Raw genomic sequence first — 27,526 nt, 5'->3', positions numbered from 1 at the left:
GTGGGGCCCACTGTTTTACATATATATAAAGCGTAACACTTTCAAAACTCTTACACCATTCCTTAAATCATTACAAAATATATAATTGTCCAAATAATGTTTTAGTATTATAATTATATATTTTATTATATGGTTATCTCCAGTTATTGTCATATCTGGGTCTTATTTTTGTTAGTAACATTAGTTTATGTTAGTGTTAAGTATATTTGTTATTGATGTTTCAATATACAACTTCCGATGTGCTGTATAAAAAGTGTAACCTGTAAAACATTGACACAGGAAGTCAAAGCTAAAAATGTAAATATATGGAGATGATTTAACACAGCGCATGCGTTGTGTGCTTTTTGCCCCATCTATGGATATTAAGAAGGTATTGGTTAAATATATGTAACACCGGTTTTAACTAACAAACTACAGAACGTAATGAAAACATTTCAGGAGTTGATTTTCTTACGATAATTTCGACGGTGACAGATATTACCATAGACTAATAACCGTTCCTGAATATTTAGTAAAGTTTTAAAAATACATCGTAAGTCATAACGGTAAAGTTAGGATTTATGTTGTTTGTTTTATTATAGCCCGAGTACTCTGACTGTAAGAGAGCTAGATGGACATTTGGATATAAATACGATCTCATTACAGTCCGAGACCAACCTATGTATATTTTGGGCAATTCCTGACTACCAAACGGTAGGCAAAGATTCCCGCTCTAATACCCCAACAATCCTATGTTTGACATCAAATACCTTTACATCGATCATTTTCGAGTTAACTGATACAAAAAAATCCACATATTAATCACTAATACACATACTACAGAAAGAAACCCGACAGCACCCACATTCAGCTACGCTTCGTCGATCTATTTCGAGACGTAGATCACGTGATCGCCACTGGGCGATTCCGCCTTGTGCAGCAGTTACAGGGGCCGTCTCGTACCAAGCGATGTCTTTGTTTTAACTGTTTAAAATGTAAAAATTGTGTTTGAATTTTTTTTTTAATCGGAGAGGTTATTATTTTCATAAACAAATCAGCAGGAACGTCAGTCAAAAAAGAACTTGTAAATCAGCGACAAATATCATTGTCGTACTGTTTACTGCCAATGCGTATCGATGGGTAATCTCATTAATTGTGGCTACATTCTACGCTGAAAAAAGTTGTAAACCTTTTTTTAAAACTCCCACACCCCCTCTCGTTCTGAGTACAGTTTGTGGCCCTGATCAGAAATCGTGGTAGCAACGAGCGTACTTGAACATCAAACTGATATAAGCAGGTTAATTCCCGACATCGGACCTGGCAGTCATTTGTGGCCATACATGCATACGGCGAAACTCATCACCATCGGTCCCTAGGCGTCAGCTTGTCTACTATGACGGAACTCCTGTCTACAGCTGATATGCATTGTCAATAATTATTAACTACCATACATATATGTGATTTACATTTGCTTGGATAAAACAATCGTTCATATAAAATTAGTTATTAAGCAAACAGAATACTTACAACCAACCCAAAAAAAAATTTGAACTATTTTTATTACTTAATTTACTAGTATCCCAGCGCCTTTTTTTTTTTTTTTTTTTTTTTTTTTGCTTTTTAATGAGATATTACACCACAGTTTCACATTTGAGTAATTTCCGCATATTTCTTAGGGAGTGGGTTTCAGCTCGGTCATTTGAGTGTTCGCGTCGCAGGATCGAACAACCTCGATGGATCCATTCAACCGATTGATTTTTTTGTCGTTCCAACCAATGCACCAGAACTGGTCAGTGGCCGTGGTATGTGCTGTTCAGCCTGTGGGAAAGTACATATAAAAGATCCATTGCTAATGTAGCGGGTTTCATCTCCAATACTCATGTCAGAGTTTCCAAATGTTTGACATCCAATAGCTAGTGATTAATAAATCAATGTGCTCTAGTGATGTCGTCGAACAAAACAAATTTCAATATTTTTTAGTTTGGTCTGAATAGCAAAACAACTATAATTATTTTGCAAGATAAGTTTTAAAGATCGAATGAGCTATGCACCGATTCAATTTTGATTTTGCAGTAACAAGCATTGCCATCCATCTCCTTAATGCCTCAGAATACATCTTATGATACCCCATCCCCTCAAGAGCGTTACGTAATTGTTGAAAAAAAACACACACACACACACTACTACTGTACTAATGACTAATTCATAAAACATAAAATAATCAAATTAAATTACTACTTACTTTATCTTTCATAAGTGTAGCACATACTTTTGCCGTATCCTGTCAATAACACCCCAAATGTATCCTTCAAATTCAAAATGGAATCAATAATGTGTAATTGTTTTGGTTTAATGACGTAATTAAATCCAAATTCATCCAAAACGGCATTAGCTAACTCTTCCATGTTGTAACGTCGCTTGGTATGAGACGGCCCCTGTAACTGCTGCACAAGGCGGAATCACCCAGTGGCGATCACGTGATCTATGTCTCGAAATAGATCGCCGAGCTTTGTAATTGTTGCGACGGAGTGTCACGAAGCATAGCTGAATGTGGGTGCTGTCGGGTTTCTTTCTGTAGTATGTGTATTAGTGATTAATATGTGGATTTTTTTGTATCAGTTAACTCGAAAATGATCGATGTAAAGGTATTTGACGTCAAACATAGCATTGTTGTGGTATTAGAGCGGGAATCTTTGCCTACCGTTTGGTAGTCAGGAATTGTCAAAAATATACATAGGTTGGTCTCTGACTGTAGTGAGAGCGTATTTATGTCCAAATGTCCGTCTAGCTCTCTTACAGTCAGAGTACTCAGGCTAGTTTTATTATAGACTATAATAGAGTAGGTTTAAAATCGTCCGTTGAGACTTCAGACGAGAGTCACTGAGTGATTGACCGTCACCATGTGACCATGTTGAACAACTTGAAGGAAGGAAGGAAATATTTTATTTAACGACGCACCCAACACATTTTATTTATGGTTATATGCGTCAGACATATCGTTATGGACCACACAGATATTGGAAGAGGAAACCTGCTGTCGCCACTTCATTGACTACTCTTACCAAAGGCTCGGTTTACAATATTGTGATGCGGTAAACTCGTATGAACGGAAAACTTGTATGGAAAACGAACTCGTATGGAAAAAAATAACGGTGAACTCGTATGGGGATGTATGGATATGCAGATATACTTTGATATTTCTCTTAAATGTGTATTTTGATGATCGAACCGAACACCACCAGTAGACCAGAGCGGGAGCCTTCCTTCTGTCCTGTGTAAACAAAACAAATATTAATTAATAACCATTGAATCATCCATTGCCAGTAATTTTTTTTAATAATGATAGGACTGCTTGTAATTCAGTTACAACTGTGTACTTTACAGTCCTTGATATTACAATATATAGATATAAATATTTAGTGCATTTTAATTTTAATAAACATGTATAATTTGATGTAGAAAATAAAAGTAAAATCGGGGCATAAAATTTGGCACGAACGATTTTGTCGTTCATCTGTCGGTTATGCAAAACCAGTATCGACACGAACAATGGATCGTTCGTGCAAAAACTATAATCGTTCGTCAGAAAATGTAAACTGACGTGTTTTGGCTAATATAACTATTTTTGGAATAAAATAATACATTGTTGATATATATATATACATTTTGTAAAGGTGTGTAATAAATACAGAACCTCACATACGTTATTTTCGTTTCCTATTTATTGTGAGCAAGAACATACCACTCGATCACTACGCGGTCTCGTAGTAAATATTCTTGCGCACAATAAACTCGTGCAATAAATAGAAAGCGAAAAAAACGTATGTGAAGTTCTGTATATTTATTTACTTTTTGACACCTGCGTGGTTACGTTGAAATATATGCATTAATTCTGAAACATGTATTGTAATGAAAACAAGTACAACCCTTGCTAAATCAATTTAGTAAAATATGACATACACAGCGAAGAAAATAGTACGTTTAATAAGGGACTTTCGTTCAGACTATTGTTTGGCGCCAACGAGTACTCCCCTGTAACAGAACCGATGGAGTAGTGTGCTGAAATGTAAATGGCAGCTTTCAAGTTAGTCCCAGCATACCAAATAATAATAATAATTTAGTATTTATGATAAGAATTTGTAGAAAAGCTACGAAAATCGCCCATCTTAGATTCTCATTTGATTACAGTTGCCGGTTAACCTTTTCATTTGTATCTGAACCACTGGAGAAAATCGTTCGTGCAAACACTAAAACCACACGAACGACATATCGTTCGTCTGAAAAAATCTAATTTTATGCCCTGTAAAATTAGACTTTCTTAGCCTAAAACATTATGTGCGAGATTAACTACCACGTGACTTGCCCAACCAATCAAAACACGCATGTCATTAGACAGAAACCGTAAACAATGCATGCATGTTTTGCATTTCTCACTAGCCCGAACTTAAAAAACACTTTTAGCCACAGACATCGGGCTAGCAGATTTGTCGTACTCTGCATAAAAACTACACACAAGTTGCTATACAGTATTGGATATATCAGTTTGTAATTTCCATACGAGTTCACTGCATTTTCCCCCATACGAGTAAGTTTTCCATACGAGTTCACCGCAAGCCACAATATTCATTGACTCGGGACAGATAATTCATAATTCCTCGTAGCTCGTTAGTTATTCTCTAAATATTATATTACATAAATATATTGATTTGGAATATGGTGAGTCATGAATCATTTGGGCTCATTCATTTCTTGATATAAACATTTAAAAAATAATAAAAATTGAAAAATAAAATATTTGCTGTTAGTATATTTCTGAATTTACAAAGATTCAAGAAAGGGTAATTAATTTATGTGAATTTTAAAATTTCAGAATTGAGGAATAGTAGAAAGCTAAAGTTATGACGTTTCAACTAAACCTGCCGCCATCGGCGGTTGCGAAGCTGGTGAAGTCTGAGGAATGCGCGGACGAGCCGAAGAAGCAGTCTCGTGAAGACTGGCGCAAGATGAAGGAACTAGAGGAGATGAGGAAAGCTGGCACAGCAGAGGCCATGAAAGATGAAGAAGGAAAGTAAGGATTTTCTTTTTTCAAATTCTAACAGGGCTTCTAAATTATGGTAGCCCCACTCTTATGGCTAGTGATATTCAATGCTGGGCTAGTAAATAACTACTGTTGCTATGCCCGACGGCTAGTGAAATGTTTTGGGTCAAATTTAGGTTAAGTCTACATGTATGTTATAAATATAAATATCCTGCCCCAAATCCCCACCCCTCAATGTTAGTGTTTTTAAGCTATTTCTCTCACTTTGGGTGATATATTATCCAATTTTTACTATTATTTAGCAGTGCTTCTAGATTATGGTAGCCCCACTCCCATGGCTAGTGATATTCAGTGTTGGGCTAGTAAATAACTACTATAACTAGCCCAACGGCTAGTGCAAAAAACCCTTGTCAAATGCTGCATTTACATATTTTGTAAATATGAATATCCTGCCCTGTCTTTCCACCCCCAAACTAAGGATTTTTACGCTCTATCTCCCTCTTTAGGTGACATATCTGATTATTACTTTTAGTAAAATTGTATTTATTTAAATTAGGGCTAGTGAATTTTTTATCATGGCTAGTACATTTTTAAAATCACTGATCCCATGGCTAGTGGATTTTTATAAAATTCTAGAAGCCCTGTATTTAGTAAAATCATATTAACAAGTACAGTAAATTAGGACTAGTCAGTTTAATTGTGGCTAGAACATTTTTTAAATCACTGAGCCCTGATTCTAAGCTGCAATGTTTTTCTTGATGACCATTTTGTAATGCTTGAGAAGAAAGAAAGGAAGACTTTATTTAACAACACGGTCAACACATATTTAATTATAGTTATATGGGCCACGAGCCCTCTAGTTCCCATCAACCGAGCTATTGCACTGACAGTGGTCCCCTCCCTCTTTCAAATACACACCACAGCCTCTGTATTTGTCATTTATAAGTGTACTGTTAGTATATTTATGTATTTACTGTTGTGTTTCAGAGATATCATTCCTCAGTATATTATGTGTTTACTCTTGTGTTTCAGAGATATCAACCGTCACATTCCTCAGTATATTATGTGTTTACTCTTGTGTTTCAGAGATATCAACCCTCACATTCTTCAGTATATTATGTGTTTATTGTTGTGTTTTGGAGATATCGACCCTCACATTCCTCAGTATATTATGTGTTTACTCTTGTGTTTCAGAGATATCAATCCTCACATTCCTCAGTATATTATGCAGGCTCCGTGGTATTACGGAGCCACAACACCAACACTTGGACATCAGAGACCACTAAGCCAGAACGACGCATATGCTAAATATGAACAGATGTACAAGAAAGGTGTCAAAGAGGTAATTAGTCTTATTACAATTTACATGGTACATAAACAAATAATACCATCAACATGGCCTGAACCCTGTTCCATGAAGCGATCTTAGCGCTAAGATCACCTTAAGTACATAAGGTAGCTATGCATTTAAGGTGATCTTAGGGCAAAGATTACTTCGTGGAACGGGGCCCTGGTCTTCATACATCTCATTTCATTGCAACTTATTTTCTTGCTTATATCCAATTAAGGTTCAAGCACGCTGTCCTGGGCACACACCTCAGCTAACTGGGCTGTCTGTCCAGGACAGTGGATTAGTTGTTAGTTGTTAGTGGTTAGTGATAGAGAAGAGGGTGTAGTGGTCTTACGCCTACCCATTGAGTCATTAAAACTCACTCTGGGTGGGAGCCGGTACCGGGCTGCGAACCCTGTACCTACCAGCCTTATGTCCGATGGCTTAATCACGACACCACCGAGGCCGGTCATACATCTCAAATGTCATAAAGGGAGATAATTAACATCCTGGTTTTGTTTTTATATACTTTGTCAGTGTTTCTGCCAGAAACAAAGTTTTGGGTATGGCACTATGGAATTGAATGCAACCACAGTCATCGGGGGTTATGGAGGGCGTCCCCAAGAAAGAAAATGGGTTACGTTTAGGGTTAGGGTTAAGAAAATCATACAGTAATGACAAGAGTAATTAATTTTGTCAAATGGTTAACTTTAAAAAACAAATCTGCAAAAGATTTGGGTATGGCGCCATACCCGTTTTACCCTCTGGCAGATACCCTGTTTGTTTCATTTTTTGTGTAACCATCATTGCCATCAAATACAACAACCATTTTCCTTAAGGCAGACTCATTTTCTATAGGAAATACGTATGAGTTCAAATCACAAAAACGCTATCCATAATTTTACGTTCGTATGCAAGTTTTTTTTTGCCATATTTTATTGCATATCATACTTGTTTTGGGGTTTTTCCAACATACTAGAAAAGGCCAGTAAGTAAATTGAATGCATCCATAATCAGCTAATACTTGTTTTTATAGATAACACTTGCTACAAGTGGATGGACTATTTTTGAATTCTGTTTGACTGCTTCCTGTATGTGTGCATTGGATTTATATGTGTACCTATGATTGAACCACTACCGATGTTATTTAGTAGTCACTAACTTGCAGTGTTCAGTGTATTCATTTGGTTCACCTGATATCATTGTTTTCATTATTTGTATACAGTGTTATTTATGTAGGAGTTGATTGCTAGTATTACATACTAATTGTTTCTCGTGTCATTTAAATGTAGCAGTTGACTGCTAGTACTGATTACATTTCTTGTGTTAATTGTACATGGTTCGACTGCTAGTACTGATTACATTTCTTGTGTTAATTGTACAGGGTTCGACTGCTTGTACTGATTACATTTCTTGTGTTAATTGTACAGGGTTCGACTGCTAGTACTGATTACATTTCTTGTGTTAATTGTACAGGGTTCGACTGCTAGTACTGATTACATTTCTTGTGTTAATTGTACAGGGTTCGACTGCTTGTACTGATTACATTTCTTGTGTTAATTGTACAGGGTTCGACTGCTAGTACTGATTACATTTCTTGTGTTAATTGTACAGGGTTCGACTGCTAGTACTGATTACATTTCTTGTGTTAATTGTACAGGGTTCGACTGTTAGTACTGATTACATTTCTTGTGTTAATTGTACAGGGTTCGACTGCTTGTACTGATTACATTTCTTGTGTTAAGGGTACAGGGTTCGACTGCTATTACTGATTACATTTCTTGTGTTAATTGTACAGGGTTTGACTGCTACCAAATTCAGAAAGGGAGCCTGTGAGAATTGTGGGTCCATGACGCACAAGAAAAAAGACTGTTTGGAAGTAAGTTAGTATTTTCTGATCTGATATGTTCATTTTCTAAAACTTTGCTCTCTCTAGTGAAATTACAGATACAGTGAAGAAACTCCTCCAGATCTTAGTGCCACCTAAAAACTGCTTCTGTCCATGTTCTGTGATGAAAAGTATTTTCTATATTTTTTGTCCCATGTCTTTTTCAGCCTTCTAGATAAAATGCAAGGCTCAAAATTGACAGGAGGCAGAAAGAAAATGCCGCTCAAAATGTATAGTGTGTTTTCTGAGAATCGGTTTCACAAGCAGCTTTTGCTTTCCATCTTATTTTTGACAATATGCCAGATATTTTCAGAATTCTTCATTTTCAAAATCTTTTATCTCTGTTTGTTTCAAGTTTTCCATGTTGCTGTTTTCTTGAACTGCATCTCATTTGTAACATTTGAGAATCAAAGATTGATTCCCTCGTCACAAACTTAATTTTGAGCCTTAAAACATTGCATTTAAACTATGTACATGTAGTGCATATTAACATTGATTAGCACCAGTCTTCTGAATTGCATTATTTGTACGATGACTATCATTTCCAAAGTGGTTCCATATTTCTGGTGTCCATGGTCCTTCAATCCAGATGTTCGTAACATAGTCCATCAGTTGCAACTTGTGTCACCTTTTCATTCTGGGTACTGTTGGCAGTTGTGTCAGTTCAGACATCCTCGACTTTATCTCACAACACCATTGGAAGGGCTGAAGCATGACTTGCTACCTTTTGTATTTTAATGTTCTTGGAATATTCTGCTGCTAGTTCTACATTTTGTGTGTACCATGGTAAATACACTGAGTGTAATGGAAAAACACAGCCCCTCAATTGTGTAGTGGGGAATACAGTTTGCACAGCATTATGTGCCAATCTCTCAAAAGTCCATCTGAAGCGTCCTTGGAACCATATGGAAACCTAGATCAAGGCAAGGCTGTTTAATGTATTGGGATGTCTGTACATACATGTATGTATCTTCTGTGCAGTTGGATAGAAGGGAATACACAAGGAGAAACATGTGTCCTTGGTTCTGTATGAATGGTATACAACTGATTGAAAAGCTTATATGTTGAAGAAAATATCTCATCTGAAAATGCAATGTGAGCCTCAGTCAGCAACTCCAGGGTTCTTGTTAGTTGTGAATATCATTATTGACTCTCCTCCTTCAACATGACACAAAAAAGTATCTTCTCCTCCCTTGGTGTGGGTCTTGTCTGGGGTAGGCTGTGCAAGTTTTTGTATCACTGTCGGTATAATATTGTCTTGATGGTACTTAAATGTGGAATCTCGGCTAACAGTCCCATCAGGAACAATGTTGTGATTCTTCCTGAGATTGGAGATTTTATTGCCGTAAATCTTGGCATTATTTCCATGTTTGTCTGGTCAAAGAGTTTCGTCTTGAAGTTGAAGGCATCAACATGTTTAAGGAATGGCTCCACCATATAATTCCGCTGCAAGTGTTCTGCTATATACAGCATGTTGTCCACAGTCACGACATAGGCTCTGCATGCACTGACATAGGCTCTGCATGCACTGCAACTTAACACACTTCCAGTAGTTTTTTCTCTTTTCTTTTGTTCACACAAAATTTATGCAGGTTATAAGTCACCCTAACCTGTTCAGCTGCCTTTATTTTTAAATGTCAAATAGTTTCGAATTCAGTTCAGGGTGTTTATCATGCACATTCAGAGCAAGCTGTTATAGCACACTCCTGTCATGGGTGCAAGTTCTGACTGCTACCAGCTCTTTTGTCCAGGACAGGAATTTCCCCATTTTGATGCAAAACTTTATACAGATAAAACAAGAAGAAGAAAATTAACAAGCACCTGATCAATGTAAGAGAAAGACATGCATAACTAACTACTACCCAGAAGAGTAATTCTTTCAAAAAGCAGAGCCTAATATGAGCAATCAAATTAAATGAAATAACAACAAAAGAAAACACACACAACAGCACAAATGATATTCCAAACGGTAATCCTAAAAAAACAAGCAAGTACCCTTTCTCATTTTGTTGTCAAAGAAAACATGTCAATGAAGAACATATAAATCAATTAGACCCTTCTACTTCCCGGGACATTTATTATTCAGCTTACCGGTACTACCCAAAATAGTATTTTCTACTTCCTGGGCCATCACCGTGTGTTGTCTTGTCTGGGAAAGTACATATAAAAGATCCCTTGCTTTTAATGAAAAAAATGTAGTGGGTTTCTTGTAAATGTTTGAAATCAAATAGCCAATGAATCAATGTGCTCTAGTGGTGTCATTAAACTCATCAAACATGAAACAGACATGTTGCTTTTTGCTGTGGCAGGTTTGTTTTATTGCAAGGGCTGATGTTATTTAATTTGTTTTCAGAGACCTCGTAAGGTTGGAGCCCGGTTTACTGGAGATAACATAGCACCTGACGAGTACATCCCACCAGAGGCTACGAGCGATTATGACGGCAAGCGAGACCGGTGGAATAACTGTGACTTGGAGGAACACCAGACAAAGCTCTTCACGGAATACGAGAAAATAGAAGAAGTATGAAAACTCACGTTTGTTAATTCTTAACTCGATATGAGATTATGGAAGAAGTGTGAACACTTACCTTTATTAAATATTTACTGAATACGAGAAAATAGAAGAAGTGTGAACACTTACCTTTGTTAAATATTTACTGAATACGAGAAAATAGAAGAAGTGTGAACACTTACCTTTGTTAAATATTTACTGAATACGAGAAAATAGAAGAAGTGTGAACACTTACCTTTGTTAAATATTTACTGAATGTGAGAAAATAGAATCTTGTATGAATAGTTACCTTTGTTATAACTTCATTGAATACAAAAAAATAGAAGAAATATGAACACTTACATTTGTTAAATCTTTACTAAATATGAGAAAACTGAAGTTTGAACAGTTACCTTTGTTAAATCTTAACTGAATATGAGAAACTAGAATCTTGTATGACAGTTACTTTTGTTTAATTTACATGTACACTCAGTACTAGAAAATAGGAGTATGACCACTTACCTAAAGTTGTTAAATCTTTACTGAATATCAGAAGATAGAAAAAGTATAAATAGTTACCTTTGTTAAATCTTTACTGAATATGAGAAACTAGAATCTTGTATGGCTATTACCTTTGTTAAATCTACACGTACACTCAATACTAGAAAATAGGAGAAGTAAGAACACTTACTTAAAGTTGTTAAATCTTTGCTGAATATGAAAAAATAGAAGAAATATGAACAGTTAACTTACGTTTGTTAAATCTTTACTGAATACGAGAAAATAGAAGAAGTATAAACAGTTAACTTACGTTTGTTAAATCTTTACTGAATACATGTACAAGAAATTAGAAACTTATCTGACAATTACAGTTGTTTCATCTTCAGTGAATATGAGAAAATAGAAACTAAATATAAAAAGTATCTGTTAATATGGGAACAAGAAGACATCTGAAAATTATGTTTGTTCACTAAATATCAGTTTGTTAAATCTTCACCAAATGTGACAAAGTAGGAGTAGAAATACCTTTTATGTATTTTTGTTTTGTTTTGTTTTTAGCTGGAATATTTATGAACCTGGTCAACTTATGAAATAGTGATTAATAAATGCTTTATTCTGAGCTGATATCATGTACATTTTATTCACAAATTGTTTATATTGTTTCTAGGCCAAGCGAGTGTTAAAGGAGGTCAAACTTGAACAGTCACTGTTGGAAGGAACTGCTGATGATGAGGTATATACTTTTAAACATTAACATACAAAGTATGTAGCAGGTATTTTGTAATCTTGGAAACCATCAACCATGTCTGAGTCCACAGTAGTTATTATTATTTCCAGCATACACCACTGTCGTCGATTATCATGACTTATAGGCACAGACCCTAGTTTTAGCCTGTGAAAATGGACACTGAGTTGAGTTAATTCACAAACCTGCAACAAGGTTATAATAAGGTTATAACCGAGAGAAGCTAAAGTATGTGATGTAATACCATCTAAAATAACTAGAGCTTGACTTCATATCCATTACTTCTTAGACGGACATGCGTTTTTAGAATTATGAAAAATGCATTTTGACGTAAATTGCAGAAAGTTGGATGACCAAAACCACTTCAGGTGTACAAAAACTAATATTCGAAATAATAAAGTACAAGTATTTATAATTTAAATGATTCAAAATGGCTCTAATACTAATGGTGAAAAATATGTCGTCGTGTTTAAAAACTAGGGTATATCACTACTACATCAGATATTTGGAATAATAAGTAAATAATATGTTCCTCATCTTAACTGGAACTTTAAGGCTATAATAATGAATTGTAGATATTGTTATGGGTGCTGGTCAACACTTTTTTACATAAAGCAGAATTTGGCAGTTTTATGTCTGCATGTAATGTTTTGTAACACTACCGGGTAAGACTACTCCCCTTCGTAAATTATCTAACACTAGTGAACAGCTCTTTCCCCCCTCCCATACACTTTCACTGTCATTATGATATAATTCTATTTTATAATTACTGTTTTGTAATAGGTGTCTGGATTGGTTAAAATGCTATCACATGATCTAAAAAACCTCTCAATATCTGTGTGGTCCTTAATCATATGTCTGACGCCATATAACCGTAAATACAATGTGTTGAGTGTGTTGTTAAATAAAACATTTGTTTCTTTTTTCGGTAAACAAATAAAAAGAATGTTATTACCGGAACTACTTTTTATCAGTTACGTCAACAACGGAATTCCCGAGAATTCCATTGTTTCTATTTTTATCCCAATATCGTCTGCTCTGTGAGAGCCAGTGACAAACTGAGAGACGACAATCACAGACCTACATCGCACACAGTCTGTGACACATCTGTGGTGACCTTTAGACCATCGGCCAGATTACTTTACACCGCAATTCAGGCTTTAAATGACTCCGGTTTTGAACTGAGACACATAATGTATATGACAGGCCACAAAAACGAAGCTTCTATTAGAAGTTATAGCAGAGAACTTACACGCGAAAACACATACGCCTTCATCCTGTCCTTTCCGAGAATAATATCACACAATCACAAACTTCCTCTGAAATCCATACACATAGTAACACTGAAACCACTTTATCCCTTTCAAGTCAGTCTTCACATTAACTTTTCACTAATTCAACTTTTGACAACTGCAATATTAATGTAGTAATTGATATATATTCTAAATAATTTGACACTCTCCCTTATGTTAATTAGTTCAAAATTCATACCCTAATAGCCTTATAACAAATCTTCCATTTAAGTTCTTAATTAATTATCGTTTGATATTTTTGAAAAAAAACTGTTTGCGTTATTAGTTGATGTTCAGTTATTTTTAATTTTATAACTTTTTTATCCACATTTGATTCAGAAAATTAAAATTGATAATACCTAATGTAAATCATTATAATGAATCAGAGATTTGATGGGAAAAACCGAATGTAACTTTCTAAAGGAATTCCCTTATTTGTGTATTGATACAGTTTTGTAAATCATTGTGGAATAGAGTTCGATTGTTTTTTTAAAACTATAGTTTTGTGTAATGGCAATATTAATGCATTTGGAATTATAAGAATTGAACTGTATATTTTTGACGTTCATGCGATGATAAATACCAAAAACGTTTTACACACTTATGTATGAATGGCTTCGCGCTAACACGCTACGCCATTCATACAGTGTGTAAAACGGTTTTGGTGTTTATCATCGCATGAACGTCAAAAATATAACGTTTAATTCTTAAGTAATTTGACAAAAATAATTGGATTTTCTGTTTAATTTCTGTTTGTTTAGTTTGGTAATGAATACTAGATAGAAAATCATTTGTTAAGGAACAAAGTAGCAATGACTGGCTGCATTTTACTTCATAAATAAAAAGTCAGATAATTGTTTTGAAAACGTTTTACGTAAAACTTTACAAAACACACACACCCACACACCCCACCCCGTAACTTTTTGTACGGCATTCTGTGTTAAGTAAGTGTTACGGCCTTTTGTGCAGAATTTTTTTTTCCACTTGTTTCGATTGGTATAGATCTATTTTCATCCAATATATTAAATAATAAATTTGATTGCATTGAATTCCATTATTATATTGGCTACTTGTCTAACAATCTACATGCTTGACATTCCTGATTGTATTTTCTTTTGAGTCTTTCTGATGTTGACTTATTAATAATTAGGCAATCAATCAGGGCACCCCAGACCTGACACCATCACAATGATCTGAGGCAATAAAAAAGAATTGAATTTAAAAAAATAATAAAAAAATAACCTTCATATTATGTTGGCTTTGTTAAAAATGTGTTTGACTTTGTGTGTTTCAGAAAGCGGCAGACAGTGATAATGAAGACAAGTATGCGGAGGAGATGGACATGCCCGGTCAGAAGTTTGAGACAAAACAGAGAATCACAGTCAGAAATCTACGTATTCGAGAAGACACGGCGAAGGTGGGTTGAAGTTTACTTTAATTGTTTTTAAAATGTTGGTTTGTTATTATTCGATTCATCAGTTTGTTATCAGGTCAAGTAGCATCTTGTATGGTAAAATGGATTAAAAAAGGTCAAACAAATTACAAATATTGAAAATTGAAATATTTATCTCGATCATTATTAACTCTCTCTTTGAAAATAATAAATATCTTCTCTGCTACAACTTTATTCAGTATATATTATACAATTTAAAAAATATATGTACCTGTATTAATTAATTGGGAAGGATAAATAATCAATAATAATAAATTCTGGTTGATAAGAAGTTTGAGTTTCAATGTTTTAATGTTGGTCATGTTACTGAAAGCAGTAGTTTTTAAGAGTAGCCTAACATTGGTTTATGTTGTAAAGGATTTAGATCACATGTTATTGTTATATACAGAAGTATTTTATATATTTTTTTTCCTTCTGTTTTCAGTATCTTTACAACCTGGATTTAAACTCGGCCTTCTATGATCCCAAAACGAGATCCATGCGTGAGAACCCATTTAATAAAAAGGGCGACGGAATGGAGTATGTTTAATAATGCAACCTCTCTGAGTCTTTTTTAATTAATATGTTATGTGGAAAAATGTATATAAAGGTATCTTCCTGTTAATTAAAACAGAGAAGCATGTTTCTTCCATGTTCCAGGGGGCAGGTCATAGCCCAGTGGTAAAGCGTTCACTTGATGCGCGGTCGGTATAGGATCGATCCCTGTTGGTGGACCCATTGGGCTATTTCTCATTCCAGCCAGTGCTCCACAAATAGTGTAACACAGACTGTGGGATGGTGCATATAAAAGATCCCTTGCTGCTAATCGAAAAGAGTAGCCCACTTGAAGTGGCGACAGTGGGTTTCCTCTCTCAATACCTGTGTGGTCTTTAACCATATGTCTAACACCATATAACTGTAAATAAAATGTGTTAAGTGCGTCATTAAATAAAACATTCCCTTCCTTCCATGTTCCAGAGTAGAAATAGTGGGCTATTCTCATTCCAACCAGTGCTCCACAGCTGGTATGTCACAGACCAGACTATATTTATGTGCCACTTTGTGATAAATATCATCTCCTGTCCAGTTGTCAGTGTGGTATAGTAGGTTGCTTCTCTAACGTTTTTGATTTTACTGTATATTTGAAATCTACTGAATAACAGCAGGATGTTTAGCAATGTGCTGATGTATTGTTGAACAAATATTTCTTTCCATTTGACACTTGATGACATTAGCTCAGTCGATTGAGTGCTCACTTGAGGTGCTTGCGTCGCAGGATCAAACTGATTCAAAGCACCGCAGTGGATCCATTCATCTGATTCGTTTTTTTCTCATTCCAATCAGTGCATCACAACTTGTCAAAGGCTGTGGTATGTACTTTCATATGTGTGGGAAAGTTCATATAAAAGATTCCTTGTTGCAGTAGGAAAAATGTAGCAGGTTTCTTCTGATTACTATGTGTCAGAATTACCAAATGTTTCCTGTCTGTGGGATGGTGCATTAAAAGATCCCTTGCTACTAATGGAAAAATGTAGCGGGTTTCCTCTCTAAGACTATATGTAAAAATTACCAAATGTTTGACATCCAATAGCCGATAGTTAATAAATCAATGTGCTCTAGTGGTGTCATTAAACAAAATAAACTTCACCAAATGTTTGACATCCAATAGCCGATGATTAATTAATCAATGTCCTCCAATCGTGGCGTTAAACAAAACAAATGTTTAACTGTTTATGACATGTCCATACTACCATATTCTCTGATGCAAAATAACTGCCCATTAAGCATCTGATTCATCCTAATAATTATTGTTTAACTCTGAAGATTATTGATATTAACAGAATTAATTTCCAAGAAACCTGAGTTTTGTAAGCTCTACAGACTAGTATATATAATAATATATTTGTGTTTGTGTGTTGCAGTGCGGAGTATGGAGGTGACAACTTTGTCCGGGGTTCCGGGGATGCAGCAGATATGGCCAGCGAACAATGTAAGTTTTAGTTTCATTCAACTCCTTTCTAGAAAATATACATCTTTAATTTGTCACAAGGAGCTACTGTATTAAAGCAGGTACATAGTTGTCATATATCACTTGTCATCAGTAGTTTGCTATATAACTTAAAAAACTCGAAAACCATACTATTTTAAAATAACTTAAGAGATTTAAAATCTAAACTGCACAGTGTCAACTGTTGACATTATAAGACATTTGTTTAGGGAGCACTTTTTTAATGAACAATAAAATATATTTTGTTGGGGGAAAAGGTAAAAAATTATTTTGTGCCGAAGATCGACGACAGTCACTTTTCGCATCCTTGTTTTGGCTTCATACACAATAAATTTTACTTGAAATCCATATTTCGTAAATGGTACAATTTTTCAACATGTTCAAGTGCATTAGTAATGTTCAAACAAACAATTTTCAATGGCAATTTTGCATTGGAATTTTTTATTGTTATTGTAAAAGATGTAAAGTGACATCATTGGAATACTGACATCATTTAAATTCAAAATTAGTTGTATTATTACAATGTTTTGCCACATTAAAATAAAAACTGGTCTACTAACCATGACCATTTGTGAAGCTAATACAAGGGTGCGAAAAGTGATTGTCATCGACCTTAATACAGTGTATCATTGAATTCTAGCATCACACAGAATACCACTTCAATACATACTTAATATATATGACAAATAGTCTTGTAATTGACTTCTAAACGATAAACAGTGTATCCCAGTCAATTCTGGTAATAGTCTGGTCTGATATATACTGAACAAAAAAAGAAACTTCCGATTTGTACATATAGTATTTGTTGTGTTAAAGAATTCATTGTGTAATGAAATTATATAGGTAGTATTAGCCTTGAGCTGTATTATCAGGATTCATGAATTTTATCGATTATTTTTGCACTGTTAATCGTCGACAACGTGAAATTCAATTTGCACATGCATGCATGGTTCGACATGTCCCGTGTAGTATTCGGTCAGTTTGTTTTACTTGTCTTACTGACATTGTTGTCAAGTGAACGAAAACGCTTCAAAATTGTAGCATTTTTAGTATGCCAAGAATACCCAATAATTTACGCGAACGGGCGATTGGCATGCTTGATGCTGGCATGTCGACAGAAGACGTTGCAAGGCATGTTGGGAGTTCTTGTCGAGCGATACGAAATCTTCGCGTAAGATTTCGAACGACAGGAAGCACCAACGACTTGCCATGTCATGGACGTCCGCATGTTACAACGCGTGGTCAAGACCGCTATATCATGAACACGCATTTGCGCAATCGATTCCAAACTGCCACTGCTACTGCTGCTAACACACCTCGGCTTCATAATAACCGAATCAGTGGCAACCTGTTCGTAATCGTCTGCAGGAGAATGGTTTACATGCACGACGTCCTTACGTCGGATGCGTTTCGACGCAACATTATCGTCTAAATCGTCTTAATTGGGCACGTGTACACACTCGTTGGATACGGCGATGCTGGAATACCGTTCTTTTTTTGGATGAATCCAAATTTTCTTTACAACGTGGTGATGGCAGGGTGCGCGTCTACCGTAGGAGAAATGAACGCTATGCTGACTGTTGTGTTCTTGAACGAGATCGTTTCGGGGGTGGGGGTTGTGTCATGGTCTGGGCAGCCATTGCCCATGGTTATCGTTCACCACTAGTCATCATTGATGGCAATTTAAATGTTCAACGTTACCGCGATGACATTCTCGCTCATCACGTCATTCCTCTGTTCCATAACAACGCCAACATCTCGATTTTTCAGCATGATAATGCCACCTCTCATACAGCTAGAGACACTGTAAATTTTCTCAGGACAAATAACATTGATTTCATTTATGACTGGCCCGCTAAAAGTCCTGATCTCAACCCCATCGAGCATGTCTGGGATAGTCTGGACAGACGATTGAGGCGTCATCCCAACCCACCCGCTAACGTCAACGAACTTCGTCAAGCGCTCATTCAGGAATGGAACAATATTCCACAGGCAGAAATCAACACTTTAGTCAATTCTATGCGCCTGCGATGCACTGCAGTGGTCAATTCAAGAGGTGGTCATACCCGTTATTAAGTGGGTGGGTTTTTTTTTTAACCCCTACCACACTTGGTCAAAATTTCTCCCAGTTTCTGTTAACCTATGGCCATGATTTTTGCACCAAACGATGCATCATGGAACACTCTTTAAACGCATATATAACAATTATTCCCCCGGTTTGTTTTCATCAAGTTATGTTCAAGCAACGTTAGCGGAAGTTTCTTATTTTGTTCAGTATATATTTAGTTAAAAATCATGTGACTTGGTTTGATAACTGCATAGTACAATTTTCGAGAGACGGTACAAAAATGACTAATTCTCCCTACCCATTTTAATGCTTATTTTAACAAAAGCAAAAAGTGATTAAATGATAAACATGTACATTTTATTACTGAAGTGTAAAGGTAAACATTACTGTTGGTAACATGTTAGTGTGACAACACTAAACATGCTCATCAGACATTTCATGTTAGTACTTCGGTTTTGGAATGAATGATGATACATCATGCATGAGACATGATACATCATGCACGACTGGTATATCAAAAGCCGGGATATGTACCACCCTGTCTGTGGGATGTTGATATAAAAGATCCCTTGCTGCTAATCGGAAAGAGTATCCCATGAAGTGGCGACAGCGGGTTTCCTCTCTCAGTATCTATGTGGTCCTTAACCATATGTCTGACGTCGTATAACCGTAAATAAAATGTGTTGAGTGCGTCATTAAATAAAACATTTTTTTCTTTTCTTTCTTTTGTTATGGCCAGGTTGCATTTGGAACATATTTATCACAGTTTTTGAGCCATGCTTGATGTTTATACTCTGATGTGTGTGTGTGTTTTTTCAGTGTTTGCATGGCAGGCATTTGAGCGGGGCACTGATGTGCACCTGCAGGCTGATCCCACCAAACTGGAACTCCTTCACAGAGAGTACCACGACCGGAAAGAAGATTTCAAACAATCTGTTAAAGGAAGCATTCTTCAGAAATATGGAGGTCAGGAACATCTCGAAACGCCGCCTAAAGAGCTGCTCTTAGCCCAGACAGTGAGTTTGAACACATTTTTAAAAATCAGAAATAGTGTATTTTAACATATTGATGTCACAAACTGTGTATTTAACCAGTGTCCGGCAAATGTTTGGAAATGCCACTAGCCCTCACAAAAGCTTTGGCTAGTTCTCTATCTATTATAGTCGTACAGTTGATAATTTCCACTAGCCCAGTTCCAATAGGACAGTAATTTTTAACACAATGATAGTCAGCTTAGCCAAAAAACGAAATGCCATCCTAGCAACTCACCTCTGTGCTTTGCTTAATAGCCGCAATCTTTATAGTCGGCTCACCCTCAAAAGTTGCCAACAATCCCATGTGCTTGATCAACTCACCCCAATCATTGTTACAGTACCAATATTTGTGTTAAATGTTTGTAGCTGGCACGCTTTCAGAAGTTACAGTTCTCCCCAGTGCTTGGTCAACTTACCCCAATATTTCTTCATTGTTTTGGACATGGATAACCACTTTTATTACCATTTCTATGTTGTAGAAAGTACATAGGCTACCTATTATCATTGTTGTTAGAAGTTCATATCTGTGAAATGATGGCCATTTTCTGTGTTGAAGAAAGTACAGATGTGTTAAATGATGACTATGCTCTGTGTTGTAGGAAGATTATGTAGAGTACTCGAGACATGGTTCCGTAATCAAGGGAATGGAAAGAGCAAAGGTTCTTTCACACTATGAAGAAGATATTTATCCCAACAACCATACAGTAAGTTTTAATTTATATATATATATATATGTATATCGGAGTCAGTAAGTATTAAATGGTTTAAACAATAAAACCATGAGATTTGGTTCTTTTAAAGTTACAGTATCTGGTTACCATATTATAACATCATGTACAAATATGAAATACAAGCTCAAATGCACTTCAACGGAGATTGTCAAAAGTATACTCTTGATTCGTCGCCTGTGCCGCCATTGCTCGGCAAAGCACAAACGACAGCCTGTTGTCAGTTTCAGTTAACATGTGCATTTGCAGATTTGAAATTGTAGGGGTCATCTCAATGAAATGAGAAATCTTGCGCTATACAAAGAACATTCGGTTGAGGATATGGTACTAGAGTCTTTCGTTAAAACCGGTTTGATCTTGCCAACGTATTATCGACAATCATACCTTCCTATTTCAGAATTAATATTTTATAAAGTGTTAGTAGAACTTTCAAAGTTTAGTTTGTATAACACATTGAGCATGTATATATATATTTTTATATATAAAATATACTAAAGCAGACATTGGACGTTTTCACTTCTTAATTTTACGTATGTTATAATCAACAAATTCAAATAAATATTATTTCATATGGAAAGGGAAAAGTTAGTTTGTTTTGTTTAACGACATAAATGTTATAGCATATTGATTTATTAATCATCGGCTATTGGATGTTAAACATTTGGTAATTTTTACAAAATCTTAGAGAGGAAACGGGTATATATGAAGGGGGGTATTGGGGATCGAAACATTTACCTGCCCAAACTAAACAAAATTGAAATATATTTTCTGGGGAAGCATGACACCATATAAACTTCGCTCAGCACAGTCTGTAACCCCCAACCCCGCTAAAATCCCTGCACCCGCGCCTTGGAAACCCGCAAATGTTTTTTTTTAGCAATGGATCATTTATATGTCCCATCCCACAGACAGGATATCACATACCATGGCCTTTTATATATCAGTCATGGTGCACTGGCTGGAACGAGCCTGCCGATGAGGATCGATCCTAGACCGACCGCGCAGTTAAAAAAAACCCCACCTTTTTAGGTCTAAGTAATGAATAGAAATAACATATAGTATTGATAAATGATACGTAAATCGAATACACCGACCTCTATCTCTCCCCATAGAGCGGTACATAATTATTGACACCCCCTTATATGTAACGCGTATGCCAACCAATGGCCACTGTTAAAATGTTATGCCAAATCCCCCTACCAACCCCTGGAAAGATGTACCATACCTCTATGGATATAAATATGTTTTGGAGATATGAGACGACCCCTCAATCAAGACAGTTAAATTTGTTAAAATCACATGAGAAGCTCAGCGCCTGTGCAAATCATGTAAAGTCCCAGTTTTACTGGCGTCCCACTAAATGAAGAAAATCAAAGCTGGCCATTGCATTTGAAGTTGACCTAGATAATGTAGATAAGCGATCATTGCCAAACTATAGCGATGTGGTGAACCTTATATGTACCAAACAGAACTGGATCATCCATTCTAAATGCTTAAATAATAAAAATATTCCAGGGACTGCAGCTTTAACAATCACAGTTTACATAAATATTTTTTACTTAAAAAGAAAACCCCACATATAATTTGTACTTTATTTTAATAATCACATTGATACAGTAAATTTCAAGGAATGCAAATGATAGCAAGGCAAGTACTATTAATTGATCTTGACAGAATGTGAGTTTTATTTTATTTTTAACTGTTTATTTGGGCAAATATTAATAAGTTTTAATTTACATCAGCTAGAGTCATGTGATATTAGTTTACCCAAACAAATGTGGATTAATTTATGATAGTGTGAATTGTTGTAATAGAATGGTGGTTTATGTTTCAGTGTGTGTGGGGATCCTACTGGAAGGATGGTCTGTGGGGCTTCCAGTGTTGCCATTCTCTCATCAAGGGCTCGTACTGTACAGGGGATGCTGGCAAACAAACACAAGAGGTAAGTGTTCTATGTTTTAAAAACATATCAGACACACTGGGATTTTTTACCATACTAATCAAGTTGCTGCTACCAATTTATAATATTAGCTTTCTTTTTTCCTTTCTGTTTTTTTCAATTATATTTGATTGATTATGTTAAAGGAATGAAGGTTTATAGACACCCATAGATACATTGATTAACCTGCAGCTATTTAATGTGTAATTGCAATACATAGCCTAGATAGCCATAGAAAATAATAATATTACATTCAGTTCTTAACAAATTTCTATACTGCAACAAACTAATTTTGAATGTCAAGGAATGAAATTATATTAAATTAAATGTCCCTCTATTAATTGAATGTTCAGGCATGTCAATCGTGAGTACGATCTCCAACATTTTCGGAATTCCTGGGCAGGACTTTATTCATAGTGTAAGCATGTAACAGTCATTGTATTTGTATATTAGTCTGGTCACTGAATTGTGTTCCGGTCCCAACTAGTACCCAATTTGACATCGGTGATTAATGAAACAATATGCTCTAGTGATGTCATTTTTAAAAAAGCAGATTTTAAACTGAGTTGTCTTTGTGTTACAGGTAGATGACGATGTGTTGGCCATTGATCTGGGGAGAGAATCCGAGAAAGAAGAGAAACAGTCTTCAGAAGAAGTAAGCAAAAAAAAATTGTTTTAATCTATTCATGGATTAATATGCATGAAAATCAGTGTGAGAAGTCCTGGTTTTTGGATCTTTCTTGTAATCATTTCTTTCAAAGTATTGACCATTAATTAGGACATTTAAACTCTTTCATTCACATTAATGTACAAAACATATATACCTTTACAATCCTGAAGGTGTTATGTACGTTAATTTTACTTTGAAAATGTGTTGTGTCAATCCCAAATTCTATGAGATATTCCGTTAGTAAGAGTATGTCTCACACCAGAATTATTTTCAGATGTCGGTAAATTTACATAGAAATGTTTGAATTTTAAAAATGATACTGTTTTCACATTTCATATTAACTTGCTGTGCGTTGAAACTTATTCTGTATTGACAGGAAGTTCTAGTGTGACAGATCAGGAAGATTTAAGATCTAATTCAGAAGGGAGAAAGGAAAGAGGGAGCATTGGAGTTTAAAAAGACAACAAAAAACAAACATTTGTTACATGTATGCTTGTCTTCATAGGTGTAAATGTATACTTCTTTTTTTTTCTCCCAGGAGGTACAAGAAAGTCAAACCGAGAAGAAGAAGAAGAAAAAGAAGAAGAAGAGGAAGAAGAGGAAGCACAAGAAGCGAGTAAGCTCCAGTGAAAGCAGTGACTCGGAAAGTGACTCGGAGGAAGCTAAGCAAAAGAAACTCAAAAAGGTAAGTTACTGTTCACAACATCAGACATTTTAGTTGGTACTTGTCTTTAATTAATTTTTTGTTTTGTCTTTATGAAATTAAGAAAAAAACGAGATAAGGCAGAGACTTTGAGATTTGTTTCTCACAAACTGGTCGTCCTAGATCAATGAAACTTGGTTTATAGTTGCTGCTATTGATGCTGAAAATGTTTATGGTAGGCGATACATTAAATTTTGTGGAATTCTTGTTTTCATCCGACATGGAATGTCCTCCAGACTTTTCCACCATTCCACATTTTAGTGCTACCCAAAAATTGTTCTGGTTGTTTGATCAATAGCTGGTAGGAACAATGTCAGGGCTGAAACTGAACAGACATTTGGTTTAGCCGATTTTCTGATAATATTAAAAACTGGCTAATTTAAACAAATTTGTATTAGCCAAATACTAAATAATGTAGCCACTGTATAAAAATTAGCAGTTGGCTAATTTGGCTATAGGCAGAATGAGCTCCAAAAAGCCCTACTTTTCAAGACCCTGCAGTGTTTTCGGTGTTTTATTTATCATGTCATTTTCCAGAGGCGGATCTTTGTGACAATTATAATTTTTATATATTTTTTTTTCATTTTTTTTTACGATTCCCTCCAAACCTCTCCCAAAGTTCCATTGGCATTCCGCCTCATGTCATTGGGTCACTCCCTAAATAGATTTTCTGGATCTGACACTGGTTTTTTTTGTTGAGTTTTATTCATTACAGCCAATTTGATTGATTGTACTTTGTTACCTGATACTCTTAACAGGTCTTACTCAGGCTGTCTTGATTTGTGTCTAGAGCTATTCATATGTATAGGAAGTTGTCTAACTGATGCACAGCACTATTCGTTTTTTGCATGCATTACCTTCTATTAATGCACTAAGGAAGAAGATGAAGAAGTTTGCTTTGTTTAATGACCCCACTAGAGCACATTGATTAATTAATCATTGGCTATTGGATGTCAAACATTTGGTAATTCTGACTTGTAGTCATCAGAGGTAACCCGCTACATTATTCCTAATGCTGCAAGGGATCTTTTATATGCACTTTCCCACAGACAGTAAAGCACATACCATGACCTTATGATATACCAATCGTGAAGCACTGGCTGGAGTGAGAAATAGTCCAATGGGCCCACTGACGGGGATCAATCATAGTAATGTATTAAGGATAAAATGTGTAATAAAAAATGTCACAATATCTACAGAAATATGACACTGCCATGTTGTTTTTACTTGCTAATAAACAAAGTTTATTTTGTTTAATGACACGACTAGAGCACATCATCGGCTATTGGATGTCAAACATTTGGTCATTTTGTCACTCGTAGTCTTAGAGGAAACCCACTACCTTTTTCCAACAGCATTAGATCTTTTAGATCCCATAGACAGGATAACACATACCACACGATGTAAAACTTAAAACGTCTTGTTATTATTTTTGAAAAATAACAAAAACAAATAACTTTAAAAGACTGAGTAAATACTACACATGTCAACATAATTTGTAATCATCAAAAACCATTTTAATACAATACGTTCTTATAAACAGTGAAGAACACAATCAATTAATTAATTTTCAGTAAGAAAAATATATATGGAATATTGCAGGGAATATTTTGTTCAGTATCGCATCGCAATTCACTACCCAAGTTTCAAAGATCGCTACACGATTTTAAAACATTAAACAGTAATTGCTAATCAATTTTTTATTCACTAGACATATCGCTAATCAAGATTTTGAAGGCAAAAAGCAAAATGTTCCCTGTATTGAGTGTCAAACCAGGGGCCTAGCTTCCATATACGCAGGTACGCAGCTGCGTACTACCTGAGATTACAAATATTTTTTTTATTATTAAAATATTTGATGTAAATGCATGTATGTGTATGCATTTTATTCCATCGCCGAAAAAGTCTGCATACCACCTGGAAATGCCAAGCTAGGCCCCTGCTAACTGGGCGGTGGGTGGAGGGGGGGGAATGGAAATAAAATAATGGGTAAAGCATCATGCAGTTAGTGCCCAGTATTAATAAGAAATGTTCTGATGTTGAATCTGTTGTTGTTGCAGGCACTGGAGAAGGAGGCTGCCTATCAGAAGGAGATGGACAAAGTGCTGGCGACAGACGAGAGAAAACGTAAATACAACAGCATGTACGAAGCCCGGGCCCCGACCGAGGAGGAGATGGAGGCGTACCGCATGAAACGCAGCAGGATGGAGGACCCAATGGTTGACTTCCTGTCAAAATAAACAATAAACAATACACGTCCGCTGGTTTATATCAAACAGCATAATACCAGTACCACACAGTCCTGGCATTTAAGAAAATGGACATCGCAAAAGAAATAAGCAGTGATAAAATAGGTCTCCTTGGCAGTTTTGTCTTTAATATTTAAGAGTGGAGTTTTATTTGTCAATGGTTATAATAAATAAACAATTAATTTAAAAAAGTGACATATAAAATTGAAAGATATACAGCAAAATAAATGCTAGGGAAAATTAAAAACACTGCTTTAATTTCTACAGCATTGCCGATTGCCATGATTAATTAGCAGGGTTGCCATGGTAAAACAGTGAAACAACATGTCTGCTGGTTGAAGCATCTTAAAATCATCTGATAAAGAAACAATGTGTGCTGCATGGCCAGAACCACAAATGCACTGGGGTGGCCAGGGGGAGGGTTACTTGTGCCTCTCCCCCCACTTGAAGACAAAAATGTTTGGGGTCTTTTGTTACCTACTCTATATAAATAAAGATAAAAACTTGGCTTGTGTCCCCAACTAGAAACTGCCACCCACCCCCCTCTACTAGAGACTGCCCCCCTCTCCAGATATCATACCTATGGGACAGAAATGTGATTTTAAAAGATGGCCCTTGGTTCCATGCACCAAACTGAAGACTTGGAACAAAGTCCTCACACTGACTACGTGCTACTTGTATGGGTGAAATTATGTTAAAGCTGTCCGTCGTGAATTTTAAAGTTTTATCAATATTGAAACTGGCCTATTTAATATAAACTATATTGAACAACAAAGAAAATACGAATATTATTTTATTTAACATTCTTCCATTTGATTTCCATTAATTTTTCTGTATATTAAAATTTCCAAATTAATGACTTGTGAACATTTTAGGCCCATTTTCACAGTTATTTACTCAGTTAATTTTAATTATGAAAAAATATACATGGCATTGTATATATTAAAGATTTGTGTTTCTTTTGGTGTACAAGTATATGTTAAAGCAATGTTTTGATTTAAGTTTGATCACCACCTATATTTAATGTCGGGGTCCAAAACCATAACAACATGTTTTGATAGACTGATTATGGAAATTAATATTCTGCCCTACTGACTATTACTTAAGAAACCAATGTACGGTGTTAATGTGAGGAAACCAATGTACAGTGTTAATATGAGGAAACCAATGTATGGTGTTAATGTGAGGAAACTAATGTACAAGACATCATCAAGTAGTAGTGTGACTTTATTAGATGTTTGAGATTCATGGGACATCTGCTATATTGTACAAATCACAGTAACGAAAACCCTTGAGGAATAAAATATGTAAAGTGTTTTGATGTCTCGTATCTTTGTTAATGAACTGAAACACTTGTATATTTTTAATTACTCTTGTTTTGTATATTTGTATAATATGTAAAAAAAAATGTAAATAAATATGGTAATAGCT

The 27,526-nt window shown here is 35.5% G+C and overlaps 1 protein-coding gene across 3 annotated transcripts; it reads left to right on the top strand.

Annotated features, from left to right (window-relative positions):
- The first annotated feature begins 267 nt into the window (after positions 1–267).
- LOC121384026 (pre-mRNA-splicing factor SLU7-like) lies at positions 268–27,526 on the top strand. 3 transcript variants are annotated; one of them, XM_041514171.1, is made up of 15 exons: positions 268–370; positions 4,850–5,047; positions 6,212–6,359; positions 8,146–8,226; positions 10,589–10,756; positions 11,895–11,960; positions 14,559–14,681; positions 15,142–15,236; positions 16,619–16,686; positions 19,592–19,788; positions 20,406–20,510; positions 22,369–22,476; positions 23,057–23,128; positions 23,682–23,828; positions 25,907–27,526. In XM_041514171.1, the coding sequence occupies exons 2-15, from the start codon at positions 4,878–4,880 to the stop codon at positions 26,084–26,086; spliced, it is 1,728 nt and encodes a 575-aa protein (XP_041370105.1). In that variant the 5' UTR covers positions 268–370; positions 4,850–4,877; the 3' UTR covers positions 26,087–27,526. The 3 variants fall into 3 exon arrangements, with proteins under 3 accessions (XP_041370105.1, XP_041370104.1, XP_041370103.1); XM_041514170.1 differs by lacking the exon at positions 268–370 and adding an exon at positions 394–532; XM_041514169.1 differs by lacking the exon at positions 268–370 and adding an exon at positions 428–545.

This window comes from Gigantopelta aegis, chromosome 10 (genome assembly GCF_016097555.1).
Source record: "Gigantopelta aegis isolate Gae_Host chromosome 10, Gae_host_genome, whole genome shotgun sequence".
Taxonomy (NCBI): domain Eukaryota; kingdom Metazoa; phylum Mollusca; class Gastropoda; order Neomphalida; family Peltospiridae; genus Gigantopelta; species Gigantopelta aegis.
The sequence above is the reverse complement of the archived record's forward strand: the minus strand, read 5'-3'. Positions and strand labels throughout refer to the sequence as shown.

Coding starts and splice junctions, on each gene's coding strand:
- LOC121384026 (XM_041514171.1), top strand. CDS start 4,878: ATGACGTTTCAACTAAACCTGCCGCCATCGGCGGTTGCGAAGCTGGTG. Junction 11,961..14,558: donor AAGGAACTGCTGATGATGAG/GTATATACTTTT, acceptor TGTGTGTTTCAG/AAAGCGGCAGACAGTGATAA. Junction 14,682..15,141: donor TTCGAGAAGACACGGCGAAG/GTGGGTTGAAGT, acceptor TTCTGTTTTCAG/TATCTTTACAACCTGGATTT.